Genomic DNA, 13,749 nt, shown 5'->3' with positions numbered 1-13,749 from the left:
GTAATTGTCTTCATGTTTAAATCAAATAACACCAAGTGGTGATCTGAAAACCTAACAGGTAATATAACAGCATTCATCACCTTATTATTCCATGTTTTATCAATATAAAATCTGTCTAGTCTTGCCCCACTAACTCTATTGTCAGATGCTTTAAGCCATGTATATTGTCTAATTCTTATATTTCTTTTCCTCCAAATATCAATCAAATTAAGCTCTTTTATAATACTTGACTCATTATGAGGTTCTTCCCCATTCCTATCAATTATAAAATCAACAATGCAATTCCAGTCCCCTCCAATGATAACACACACCTGATCTCCATTTTTTTAACAGCATTTTTTAGTTTCATAAAAACCTCCACCCGCTCAGGCCCAATATTTGGTGCATAAACATTTATAAGCACAAACATAGTTCCCTTAAATTCCATATGCATTAATAATACTCTTCCCTTTACAACTTATTCTACAACTAAAATATTTACATTTATATTTTTTGAGAATAATATGGCCACACCAGAACTCAAATTTGTCCCATGGCTTAGCACACATTTTCCTTCCCACCATCTATCCCATTCCGACTCATTTTCTGTATTAGAATGTGTCTCTTGTAAAAAATAAAATAAATAAAAAATCCACCTTCTTAGTTCTAAATAATTCTGACACCATTGCTAACTTATTTCCATCCTTACCCCCATTTATATTTCACGAGTTCACACTTACGAATGATCAGAGAGTAAACGGTTATGCGTATTTGGCGTGCTGTCCGGGGGGAGGGCTCCGAGCTCGGAAATTGGGCCCGAACCCAGAGTACTTCCCCATCTCTGGTTAGGAAGATAACCATACAAGTTGAGGAGATGGGGTGGTGGAGGGATGCTGATTGCTTGATCATTAGAACGTGTTCTTCCCGAACCTTGTTAATAAAACATAATTTAAGGAGTCCGCTCTCAAAAACTCCATAAAAATGGAAAAATATAAAGAGGACAGAAATAGAGTGAAATGACAAAGAATAGCCGACACCCTGTGTGTTCTAATCATTTTTGTGAAGCGTTTGCCTTACTCTTCCTTAAAGGAACACTCCGACTTTTTGGGACTTTATCCTATTCAACTTATCCCCCAGAGTTAGATAAATCCATACATACCTTTTTCATCTCCGTGCGTGCTATGAGTCTGTTTGACGCACCCACCGCTAGCCTAGCTTAGCACAAAGACTGGATGTAAATGGTTGCAGCTAGCATACTAATCCAAATAAGTGACAAAATAACGCAAACATTTTCCTATTTACATGTTGTGATTTGTATAGTCACAGAGTGTACAAAAAACAAAGTCAAATGAGACACAGACATATTTTAACCGTGTAAATACTGGGAACTATATTCTCTGAAGGCGAAGCACTGCTACTTGGGCGGAGTGATAACCGCAGCACCTGAGACGCGCCGTGGTGAGGAGCAGAGAGTTCGTTCAGAGCGCGTCTCAGGTGCGCTGCGGTTATCACTCCGCCCTATATTCAGGGAATATAGTTCCCAGTATTTATACGGTTAAAATATGTCTGTGTTTCATTTGACTTTGTTTTTTGCACACTCTGTGACTATACAAATCACAACATGTAAATAGGAAAATGTTTGCGTTATTTTGTCACTTATTTGGATTAGTATGCTAGCTGCAACCATTCACATCCAGTCTTTGTGCTAAGCTAGGCTAGCGGTGGGTGCGTCAAACAGACTTATAGCACGCACGGAGATGAAAAAGGTATGTATGGACTTATCTAACTCTGGGGGATAAGGTGAATAGGCTAAAGTCCCAAAAAGTCGGAGTGTTCCTTTAACCGAAATCTTTTCTGCTTGCTAAGAACCTCATGACTAACGTTTATTTGTAACAAAGTCACCGACACTATACATTTCCCTATGTCTGGGAAGAAATCTTTGACTTCCACAGTCTTTCCAAAAGTTGTATCAAGAAAGGTATTTTATTTATTTCTTGCAGTGTATATGTGTCCTCCATGATTTGTGAACCAAAATCTGAAATTTCAGAGAAATTATCATCATCTCCCATTTCAGAATCAGTTGGCTACACATTTCAACACTGTTAGATACTTCAGAATCGTCAGTTTGAGCCATTTCAACATTTATTTTTCCTTTGTTGACATCATCAGTCATCACACTACTTTCCCCCATTTTAGATGCATAATTTTGTCCAATAGAAATCTTGTTTTCATCAACATCATCTTTCTGATCATTACTGTCAATCAAATCAGCATTAACAATGTTCCTTTTCTCTGTAATCTGAGTTGGTACTTTCTCAGAATTTGTTTCATCAGTATTATTCTGGACATCGTCATTTTTTCCTGAACAACCTCAACAGCAGTTCGTTTCTGCATCTCAGTGGAATAGTTCTAATCCTTGCAAACTTTCCATATCTCGCCAACGCTCTTTCAATTTCATCATTATGAATGAAAGTCCCCCCTTTCATTCATAATGATGAAATTGAAAGAGTGTTGGCGAGATATCCGACACAGTTATACGGGTCTTTGGCGTTACCAGCGGTGAAATGTTAAGAAAATCTCCACCTACCACAATTCCATCGCTTATCAACCGATTTGCCAGTTCTTCCTCCTTTACAAACACCACTACCGCCTTATTCATCCTCTACGCCGAAGAAATGTTTTCAAATCCGATTAGTTCTCCAACCACCATTAACACATCTTCCCCCTTGTGCAGGCACACACCTGATGCCGTGACGGAATGACACAGGTGCCGCCACCACCTCCGCAGCCGCGGGGTGAGACGCCATCTCGATGCCGCCACAAAAGTTTCAATAGAAAATAGAAATACGAAAAAAAACTCCTGCACTCCCCGCGAAACCATCACACACACCCCAAACACTCCCAGCATGCAGAGAGAGAGAGAGAGAGAGAGAGAGAGAGAGAGAGAGAGAGAGAGAGAGATCTGCTGGTCTTCATTAGAGAGGGAACTGAGACCAGCTACTTAAGAGACCATATGTTTGTTTTTTGCAGATTCCCTCTGGTTCTCCAATTCGTCTTAACACAAGGACATTTGGAACATTCATTCCTCAAGTATGAAAATAAATAGCCACGTTCAGTCATTAAATTCAAAACACAAAAAAAAACTAAGTCTAAGGTGGTTTATTTCAGATTGCGAAAATGTATCCTGGTCTGATGATGAAACTGTTAGTTGAGACAGTTAAGGAGCCAATAATTATATTGGAACCGAACAACATGACTGTCCAGGCAATCAGTACAGTGACCGCTTACGCTATTCAGCCCAACAGCACACTATCTCCACTCTTTGTCCTCAATCTGGTAAGATGCAGCAAGAGGAGGGATAACCACAAACAGTTAAATAAGATAACTATAATGTTTTCAATTAATCTTCCCTTCAACCAACAGGAGGGCAGTGTCAGTGCCGACATATATGTGACTGATCTCAAACTGGCAGGAAATTTAACCCTTAACAAGTGAGTTTTGGAGTTATACACAGTCTATCCATGTACAACTGGATGTGAGTTTATGTTCTTAAGTTCTTAAAGGATTGATACAAATGGCATAATTTTCTTAAAACAGAATTAATATGAGCTTATCAAAAAGCTATGTGGGACCATTCCAGGTAAGAAGAACTGCAAACTATGAAAAGTTTTTTCTGACTGATCTGAAAGCAATCATTCAGAATATCATCATAAAATTTGAATCAACAGGTGACATCTCTTGACAATATTTTCACAATGGTCTTGAAAATTGCTGTGATTCCCAAGATTAACGGTTAGATGTTTTTTATTATTATTATTGTTATTAGAGAAATTTTAAGTTCTTACAGTTTACTTTTTGACAATAGGGTTTTTCACACTTTCACACCTTGTGTTATTCTAAACCCCCCAGTGAACGGAATCCTGAATTAACTTGCTTCACGTTTCACATTGCTCATAATTTGGTAGTTGCTAAGAATATCCGTAACATTCTAACACGGCACCCTGCAGGGTTTTATAACTCTGGGTCAAAAGCGGTGCTAACCCCGCCTCTAAATTATAATTGTGAAACGTTCCTTTACCCAGAGTTAAAAGCGGGGTTTTGAACGACAACAACCCAGGGTTAAGTGCAGTGTGAAAAGCTGTAGAGATGTTATTTAATCATGGAATTCCCTCTCAGCTCGTTTACAGGAAGGTTATCCACTTCCTGCCATTGGAAAGATGCAGCTTGTAAACAGTCAACTCCAGGTTTTGAAGGTTTGCAGTATTCTACAATTTTATACACTGCCCTAATATGTTGTAATAATATTATTATTATTATTGTTAATGTTATTATTAGTATTAAGTATAATTATTATTATTATATAGTACTAATTTACTTTTACTTTACTTTTTTTGCACAGAACTCCTTGTTGATTGGAACAGATGTTCAATTCACGGGATAAATTTCACCTGAATTGGTGAAGAATTTTTAAATAAACACCAAAATAAATACGATTTACTACTTAAAGGTAGGGTAGGTAGGATTTATATAAAAACTTTTTACCAAATTTGATTAAACTTTCTATATATATCAATGCATAATTAAAATGTAAGTACTCTGATAAAAAGAGTATAAAAATCGAGTGACTCTAGACCGTTTAATCTTCATTAAAGACAGCTCATTATTTCCATTCGGGACGAATCACAGGATTGGCTTGCGCGACTGTCACTCTCCGTCGCCATGACTACCGCCGTTATTACTGCCTCTGCCCACGTGCGCGCAGTCGCGCACCCGTTTTTAGGTGGGAGTGAATGGAATTAATGAGCTGTGTTTAATGAAGATTAAACGGTCTAGAGTCACTCGATTTTTATACTCTTTTTATCAGAGTACTTACATTTTAATTATGCATTGGTATATAAAGACAGTTTAAACAAATTTGAATAAAAGTTTTTTTTAGACAATTCTGACCTACCCTACCTTTAAGATATGCTTTTAAATGTGATTTTTAAAATAAATAATTTACATCTTTAAAATTTCTATTTTAATTTTTACTCTATGGGAATGGGGTGGGGGTTGGTCTTCAATATGGTGCCCTGAGCACGTGTGTTTGTGAGCTCTCAGTCTCAAGCATGCATGAAGCAGTGGAATGTTCAAATATAACTGCAGGAAGTTGAAAGATCATTTGCACGATTACTGTAAACCAGATGCCGACTCAACTGAAATTATGCTGATGGAGGAAGTAATTTCTTCTCTTCCTGAATGGCAAATCTCTGGCTACTAAATCTTGGAGAACCAAATATTTGAGTACCACTAATCTTTTGCAACTCAAACTTTTGCAGCTCCTAAAGAATAGGCCAGATGTACTGGAAAAGATGATTGGCAAAGCATGAGATTGGGCACCTCCCATAAGCAATGACAATGTATAAAAATGTGATTTCATGTCCTGAGTGGTATTGTTAATGGTAGGTTATTTTTAATTACTGGTTTCCAGAGTCTCCTTTACAAGGTTACGTGCAGTGTTGGGGAGTAACTTGTTGCATGTAACACCGTTATGTAATTTAATTACAAAATAATTGTAACTGTAATCAGTTACAGTTACTGAGAAAAAAATGTGTAATTAAATTAGTTACTTATGAAATTGTTAACGATTACAATTGGGGTTACATCTGACTATTTTCAGTAAAAAGCCAGGATATGTTAATAATACTAATTTTGTCACGAAACTGCTCCGAGACACAAAGGTGGAGAATCCAAACGCAGCTTTTATTAAGGGGTAATCCAAAGAACAGGCAGGGTCAAACACAGGAAGGCAGTCCATACAAACAAACACACAAAATGAACAGGGGTCAGAGGCAAAAGAGTAATCCAGGGAACAAGGCAAGAAATCCAAAAACCAAGAGACAAGAAAACCGGGAGAATGCTCATAAATGCAGTGTGACACTAAACCAAGACTTCACGGTGAGTGGATGAATAAACATGGTATAAATAGACTGAGACTAACAGGATGATGAGACACAGGTGAATGCAATCAGTGAATGAGGTACAGGTGAATGTGATCAGTGATAAGTGCTGATGAGTCCGGGGAGTGAGTATGGGAAATGTAGTTTGTGAGTGATAGGGTGTTTCTCAAAACCAAGAATGCAAAGAACGGACTTGTGTTCTTGGGGAGAACGCTCTTGCTAGTTGTTCTAGGAAGAATGAACTCACAAGGTGACGAGCACACAGAACGCTGCTCACCGTTTGAGACGATGTGTTCTTGCTGGTATTGCGTAATAATACCCCCGCACAAACGCTGTCTGCAGTACCCAAACATAACGAGAATTATTGACGATAACAGCCAGGCTTTATCGCCCAAGCCTACCCTCAAGGGATTACTCTACAACTATACACGTATATTCATAACAATAAAGCAACGCCTGTCTCCTTTCATTCTGCTTCTGTTGTTTGTTTGTGTATACATCACTAGCCAACGGCGGAAAAAACGCCGGTAAAAGGCAATGGTCTCTTGACTGTGGGGTAAAACGAGTCTGTGAGCAGACTGGCCCCACATGGAAAGAACCTATATAAACATATATGTTTTAATATAGGTTTTGATATAGGATTTTAATATATGTGACATATATAAAATTGGCCGTTTTCCTATATTATATGTACATATATGCACATATATGTACATATATGTATACATATATGTGCATATATATATGTACACATATATGCACATATATGTGTACATATATACGTGCATATATGTACCTATATACGTGCATATATGTACCTATATAGGTACATATATGCACGTATATGTGTGCATATATGCACATATAGGTGAACATATACGTGCATATATGCACACATATATACGTGCATATATGTACCTATATAGTACGTATATATGTGTGCATATATGCATGTATATGTTCACCTATATATGCACCTATACGTTTACCTATATATTAGTACAATTATTAATGTATATTATGTGCATATATGCACCTATGTTTACCTATATTAGTAAAATTATGAAAATCCATAGCTAATAGGCAACATAAATAAAAGCCCAAAATGTAGAAATTTACATTATTTATTTACTTAAAATAGTACAAGAATAAAAATAAGTTAAAAAAACAACAGAAAAAAAAAATGTATCTTGTTGATCTTCTCAGCTCCGTGAGCTTCGAATTGATAGATGTGCCCATCTGCCCTCGGCTGGCTGCCGGCCACTTCTTCAATGTAGCATCTAGAAAAGACAAAAATAATAAGACAGTATAATAATAATAATAATATAGTGCTTCATCAGGAACCCAACGTGCTTACAGTACAGCTGCGATTGGACACATATTTTGGATAAAGGGCTGATCATCATAAAAAATGCGTCATGTAAACACGTCAATTGGAAGATTCTGATTGGATTCTGCTAAATCTGAAAGAAACTCTGATTGAAAACATCACCCGCATTTTCCTGCTAGGTTTACTCGAAGAGCAATAGGATATGCATTAAAATCAAGCAAATCATTACCGGTATAGACAAAATAAGGCACAAACAAAGGACAGAGGGGATTAAGGGTAAAGGAGGAGTGAAAATGATTATTTATGAACACTTCAGATGACAACAATATGCCATGAGGTTATTTGCAACACTATATGTTCTACAAAATATAGGACTACACACCTTACAGCGCAATATCCCAGAAATGTGGCTTTAGAAGAGGAAAGGTAGGATCAAGAAGTGAGCAAGCGATGAATTAGTATTATAGGTGCCAAGCAGATACAGTAACAATAATGATGCCTAATAAACATTGATACAAGTAGGCTATTGTTAAAGTGGTGAAATTATAAAGTCTTAAAAGTTTTGTTTTCCCTTCTCAACGCATTATGCATTTACTCACCAAATAATGGCTGCCTTTTTAATTTGGTCAAGGGCGACCAGCTGCTCCCCATCTCCTCTGGTTGGCTTCCCACCTTAAAGTAATATTTCAAAATTATTATAAAAGGGGGTAAAATGAAGGTGGAGAAAGCAAGAGTTTTTTTTACATACATCACATTTTCTTGAGGTGCAAGGAAATACAAAAATGCCAAGCAAAAAAGTGATGGTATGCCGGCACACAAACATAATTTATTCCAGAGAATATGACTGACATGACAAGGACAGAAGAGATAAGGAACATGTTGTTTTGTACCGTTCAGGTTGCTTTTCAGCAAAGTCTCCAAATCAAGGTGCCCAGCAGCAGATTCCACACCATGGCAGAGGTGGCAAGGCTTTCCACGCTTCTGCCTGGCAACACCCCAGAGCCCTTTATAACTTCAATCTGAAAAATTATTTCACATCACAATATTAATTTATTGGCAACTTTTAGAAACTTTTTCATGTTTCATATTGATTCTTATGTTTAGCTTCCCAATAGTTAATAGGTTTTTATGTATAAATGCAGATTAATAATATGTATAAATGCAGATTAACGATAAAGATATGAAACAAATTAAAGGGATAGTTCACTTTGAAATTAAATGTTGGTATGTTTTAGCTTACCTCAAGGGCATCCAAGATGTAGGTGTCTTTGTTTCCGCAGTAGTTTCAATTTTGATATTTGTCTGTCAGTCATATAATGCAGGTCTATGGTCACCTCCTCAAAGAGCATACACAGAGAAGTAAGTTACAAATTAAACAATTCCCCGTCTTAAGTACACATCGATGGCCTAAGACACGAAACGAGCGGTTTGTGTGAGAAAACGAACAGTATTTATATCGTGTTTACCTCTTGTAACCGTCCAAGTGATCTGAGGGCGGGCGTCACACACCAGGAAGCGCGCGCGCCCTCAGATCATTTGGACGGTTACAAGAGGTAAACACGATATAAATACTGTTCGTTTTCTCACACAGACCGCTTTAATTAAAATTAGGAATAACGTTACTTACGATTGATGATAATGTCTTTCAGAAGGTTAGAAGGCGGCCTTTTCGCCATTCCACCAGCTTCTCAGTTTTTTTCAGTCCTTTTAGGGAAAATTCCGGACACAGTCGATTGCCAAAATACTATGGGACCCTGTATCGTCACCCTCAGTCCATTCAAGTACGTTAGGACATAACGGAACTCCAACGCTGATATCGCCATTTTTACTCCCAGCCGCTATCTTTCTTTCGGCGCGAAATAGCGCGCTGGGCCGCATGCGGATGACGTCATCAACTGCGCGACGCTGTAGCGGCCAATCGGTAGCAGCAGAGTGGAGAAATGCTTGCCAGTATAAATAAATAACGTTAGGGAAATAAGACGCAATTAAAGAAAAGCAATAGATATGGATCCAGTACGTTACAAAAGGTACCTCGTTGACTTGAAATTGGCAAAAAGGCTTGGTTGACAAAATAAAAAAACGACAAACCAATTTGTTATACATTTCCTTCTTTTCCACTATCTTCTTCTGTTGTTTATATGACGGTTGGCAAACCAACTAAAGGTGCATTTCCGCCACCTACTGGGTTGGAGTATGGAGCATTGGTACACTTAGGAAGAGAATTTTTTTTATATATATATTTATTTTCCACTATCTTAGAAAGAATTGACCTTGTAAATGTTTCAAAACGTGCGGACATCATAGCTTTCCATCTCCTCTCACTTAATTGCCATAATAAAATTTCATAACATGCCAACATGTGATACCAATTTCACGTTCGCTAAGTTACACAAGTTCTTGCATTTAAAAAAAAAAAGTTAGTTCTTAGTTATAGCCTTGATAAAAGAAAATGTCATATCTTGCCAAAGAGCTACAAAATGACCAGATCCTGCCATGAGCTATATAGGAGACATATCTTATGTACATATAGGGCTTATATGTGGATATAAAGAAGCAATACAGGAGACCTATATGGCCTGTATATGCACATATATGCACCTCAATTTTGCCTATATGTGGCATATACGCATATATGCAGCATATATATTATCATATATGTGCATATATGCTGTATATATGCAGCATATATGTGCATTTAAACTGCATATTTGTTTCATATATGTGCATATATGCAGCATATATGTGCATTTAAACTGCATATATGTTTCATATATGTGCATATATGCAGCATATATGTGCATTTAAACTGCATATATGTTTCATATATGTGCATATATGCAGCATATATGTGCATTTAAACTGCATATATGTTTCATATATGTGCATATATGCAGCATATATGTACATATAAACTGCATATAGGTTTCATATATGCGCATATATCCTCATATAGGTTTTTTCCATGTGGGGCCGGTTGGCTCACTAGCTAACGTTAACTTAACACCCGCAGTGCTTATGGAGATTCTCACTTCCGAAAACGTTTGAGCACATTTTCGATTCGGCATAAATTTTCGTAAAAATGCCAATATTTAAAATCTACACAGTTGATTTCTCGCATCAAATGTCCTCAGAAGTGAATTTAGTGATGAAATAGCGTACGAAATTGTAGAAAAACGACTTTCTGTATTGACCTGCCTCTCCTTCCTCAAAATCCAAAATGAATGCTGGGATATTTCTGCCGTCAAGTTCACACAAGTTACCAACCGATGCATCCTCGGTAAAATGGACGTGTCAAGAACACTTCCGGGATTTTTAGCCGTTCTTGCCATAATGCAAACTTGTGTATTGGGACAGTACTTGGGCCACAAAAGATGACGTTTCACAAGAACACAAGTACAGACAAGAACACAGATTGAGAAAGGCCCTCAGTCTTATGTGGAGTGCCCTCTGGTGGCTCTCAAGGGCACTCCAGCTGGTGACCGTTACAAATTTGTTGCTTTGCCTGTATTTGATGTGCACGATGCTTCCTTTTACCAGGCCGTTTAGTAAAGCGATCCTATTCAAGATGAGATTAGTTATGTCATGATGTGCCATCAACTGCCAGAAGAGGTTCTAGAGATTGTTCTTAAGCCATTTAATCAAATATAGGCAATGAAAAACAGCAACAATCCTGACGTTTCATAAACCAGGGAAAGATCCTGTAAATCCTGAAAATTATAGGCCAATAGCCTTAACATCACATTTATGTAAATGGATGGAGAAAATGATGAAAGTGCAAAGATTGACATATTTTTTAGAGAAAAGTGGGATAATTAATAGTAATCAATGTGGATTTTGTGGTAGGTCAACAATGGATGCAATGGTTAAAGTAAGCAATGAGATTGAAAAGACAATTAGTAGGAAAGAAGTAATGATGACAGTTTATTTTGACATAGAAAAAGCGAATGATACCATGTGGAGAGAAGAATTATTAATGAAAATGAATAATCTAGGGATAAGAGGAAGACTTTACAATTGGTTGATTCGTTTTTTTAACAAATAGGTCAATAATGGTAAAAGTAGGGTCTGAAGTATCTGATATTTTTAATGTAAATAATGGAGTTCCACAATAAAGTGTGGTCAGTCCTTTTTTATTTAATATTATGATTAACGGTATGTTTAGGGATGTAGGATCAGGGATTAAATCAAGCGGCAACCTCCCTGTCTCTCTCTTGAAACCAACACGGAAGTGAATTAAACGGCAATTCATCGACTGGCCGCTTGAGGCTGGCTGCAGAAGTGAGTCAAATCTGTATCTCCCCCATGTTAAAATGCCCAACTTTACAGCAGAAAAAAACATGTTTACAGCCTGGTTCTCTATGTGGCTTTGGTCTATACAGCTAATTTTGCCCTTCATAACAACTGTGAGGGGGGTGACTTTTTTATAACTCACCCATTTAGTTGATTAATATTAAAAAATCTGCAAAATTAAGGGTGTGTCCACTTTTGAGTGACAGGTGAATTACCAATGATGTCAATGCTAGCCGGTTAGCCGTCACTTCACCTCAGCAAATTCCAGCTGCTGAACTTGCCATCTCTGCCGTGTTTGTGCTTTTTTTCGGGATTATTTCATATCATTTAATACACCCATTACCTCGCCCACGCCTTTGGATTCCGCCATTGTCGTCGAGTATCGTTCGAGAGAACAACCAGCGCTGTATTTCAGCTGTTTTCCTCTATGAACATCCACTATGGATGTCTGACAATTTCGTTGCTTTTTGGAGTTTTCAGATTTAAAAACGTCTATAGATATAAAGGCTACTACACTCGTTCTGCGGTACCGTTGCTCTGGAACAGATTATGCTTATGTGCCGTCAGATGAAATCTTGCAAGTGTCTGTGTTTCTCCGTCCATGCAATAAATGCACATCCTTGAATGAGCGCGGATTTCTAGCGCATTTACTTGAACTTCATATTTTGACCCATTTGAGAATTGAGATGCGGCCAAAATCAGAATTTAAAATGGACTGAATAATAAAGCTCTCTACGAACTTGACGAGTGATGCTGCGCTGACGGAAAAAACAGTGACTGACATGTAACGTTATGCACATAATCATGGTCACACACACACTCTCACACTAGCAGAATAACTTTAATAACTTAATAAGCTGTACAGAATCACGATACACAGTCTCACTTGTAGCTGTGTCTTTTAACTATTATAATATTTCAAAGGGCAAAAACAGGACCTTTTAATTGGCATTCTGATTTTAATCATCAACTTTCACTTTAGCGCGAGGCCCTGTGCAGTCGCAGACTTGGTACTGTGAGTAGCACATAGCATTAGCTCCCAAGCCTGCGCTAACTCCATAACGTCGCGCTAGGTGGGCGTGGTTTCAGATAGCCAGGTTCCTCAGCTCCGCCTCTTTGCCCATATTCTGTTATCCGGGAGTGACGGCGATGGCTGGCTCCGCCCACTTTAGGCTTCAAAAGTGCTCTTCAGAAACCTACGGGTGACGTCACGGACACTACGTCCATATTTTTTACAGTCTATGGATTCAATAAGCATTATATGCTGATGATGAAGTTATTTAGCCTGGTAATACCAAACTCTGCTACTTCGCTTTGCTTCATAGACAGAGTCTGGCATGGCATCATTGAAAAGTGTTTTCTTTATCGCGGGGGGGGGGGGGCTCGTCTGAAGTATAAAATCATTGGTTACCCGTAAGCCAATCACATAACGTTTGGTTATGCGCCAGCTCAGCAGCATCGAACTGCCACTGTAAACACATTATAAATAATGCGAAAACGAAACCATCGAGAGAAATACCGGAGTGAACATGGCTGTCAACGACTTTTGTAGATTATGTGATGTAAATCTACGCATCCACGGCCTCTAAACTATTATTTGACAGTAAAGAGAAACAGGAAAATATTTGCAGCCAACTGTCAAAGTTAGGATTAGTTATGTCAAACACAGCTCTTTGTTCATTTCGAGTCTGTCCAAAATGCTGCAACTTAATTGCAAGATTACAGCATGACATGGCAATATTTACGGACTGGAAAAAAAAGGAGACACTGACCTGTCAAAAGGGTGCAGTTCGAGCTCGACAGATAAAAGAGACCTAGATATCACATATCGACATCACCTCCATTCAAAATGTTTACCAAACACTCTTCTTGTTCGTCCTTCAGTTTGGAAATGCCGGGAATATTCTCCACAACAGAGCGAATTTCATCCCTTGTCTCCATATCCGCGGTCGTTTTCGATTTCCCCAATCTCAAACTCGGCGCTTAGCGTCTACGTCACGGCTCTCAGCCCGCTCTCTGTTCGTTGATTGGCCGGCTGTTTTCAGGCCGGAGGAAAACTGAGAGACATGTCAATGTCTCAGACTAAGTACAGAAGCGAAATGAAATTGAGCGGAAGTACGAAGTCTGACGTAGTCAGGCTAGAAGTTATATGGAAAAAAGGAAAAAAATTAAGTATGTTAAAGGGGGGGGGGGGGGGGGGGTAAAACACTT

General features: G+C 38.2%; 1 protein-coding gene and 1 long non-coding RNA gene across 3 annotated transcripts in view; one reads left to right on the top strand and one right to left on the bottom strand.

The window, feature by feature from the left end:
- The window catches only part of LOC306990813 (bactericidal permeability-increasing protein-like), a 48,127-nt gene extending 43,139 nt beyond the window's left edge, over positions 1-4,988 (top strand). Inside the window, exons 10-17 of one of the 2 annotated variants that reach the window (XR_013795942.1) lie at positions 3,010-3,069; positions 3,148-3,315; positions 3,403-3,470; positions 3,577-3,619; positions 3,708-3,771; positions 4,156-4,232; positions 4,379-4,486; positions 4,943-4,988. Coding sequence is in view for 1 of the 2 variants with exons in the window: in XM_079598085.1 (XP_079454211.1) it covers positions 3,010-3,069; positions 3,148-3,315; positions 3,403-3,470; positions 3,577-3,619; positions 3,708-3,771; positions 4,156-4,232; positions 4,379-4,420 (522 nt within the window). In the remaining variant the exon portion in view is untranslated. Of the gene's footprint in view, positions 1-3,009; positions 3,070-3,147; positions 3,316-3,402; positions 3,471-3,576; positions 3,620-3,707; positions 3,772-4,155; positions 4,233-4,378; positions 4,537-4,942 lie in introns of those variants that run through there. The other variant, XM_079598085.1, reaches the window with a different exon arrangement.
- A 1,913-nt stretch (positions 4,989-6,901) lies between these two features.
- Positions 6,902-10,180, bottom strand: LOC306990812. The gene is made up of 5 exons (XR_013795941.1): positions 8,876-10,180; positions 8,489-8,585; positions 8,139-8,267; positions 7,848-7,920; positions 6,902-7,198 (listed from the first exon to the last, which is right to left on the bottom strand). It is a non-coding gene; the product is annotated as an uncharacterized lncRNA (long non-coding RNA).
- Between the last annotated feature and the right edge of the window lie 3,569 nt (positions 10,181-13,749).

The sequence above is a fragment of the Phoxinus phoxinus genome (assembly GCF_949152265.1).
Source record: "Phoxinus phoxinus genome assembly, chromosome: 22".
In the NCBI taxonomy this organism is placed as follows: Eukaryota; Metazoa; Chordata; class Actinopteri; order Cypriniformes; family Leuciscidae; genus Phoxinus; species Phoxinus phoxinus.
The sequence above is the reverse complement of the archived record's forward strand: the minus strand, read 5'-3'. Positions and strand labels throughout refer to the sequence as shown.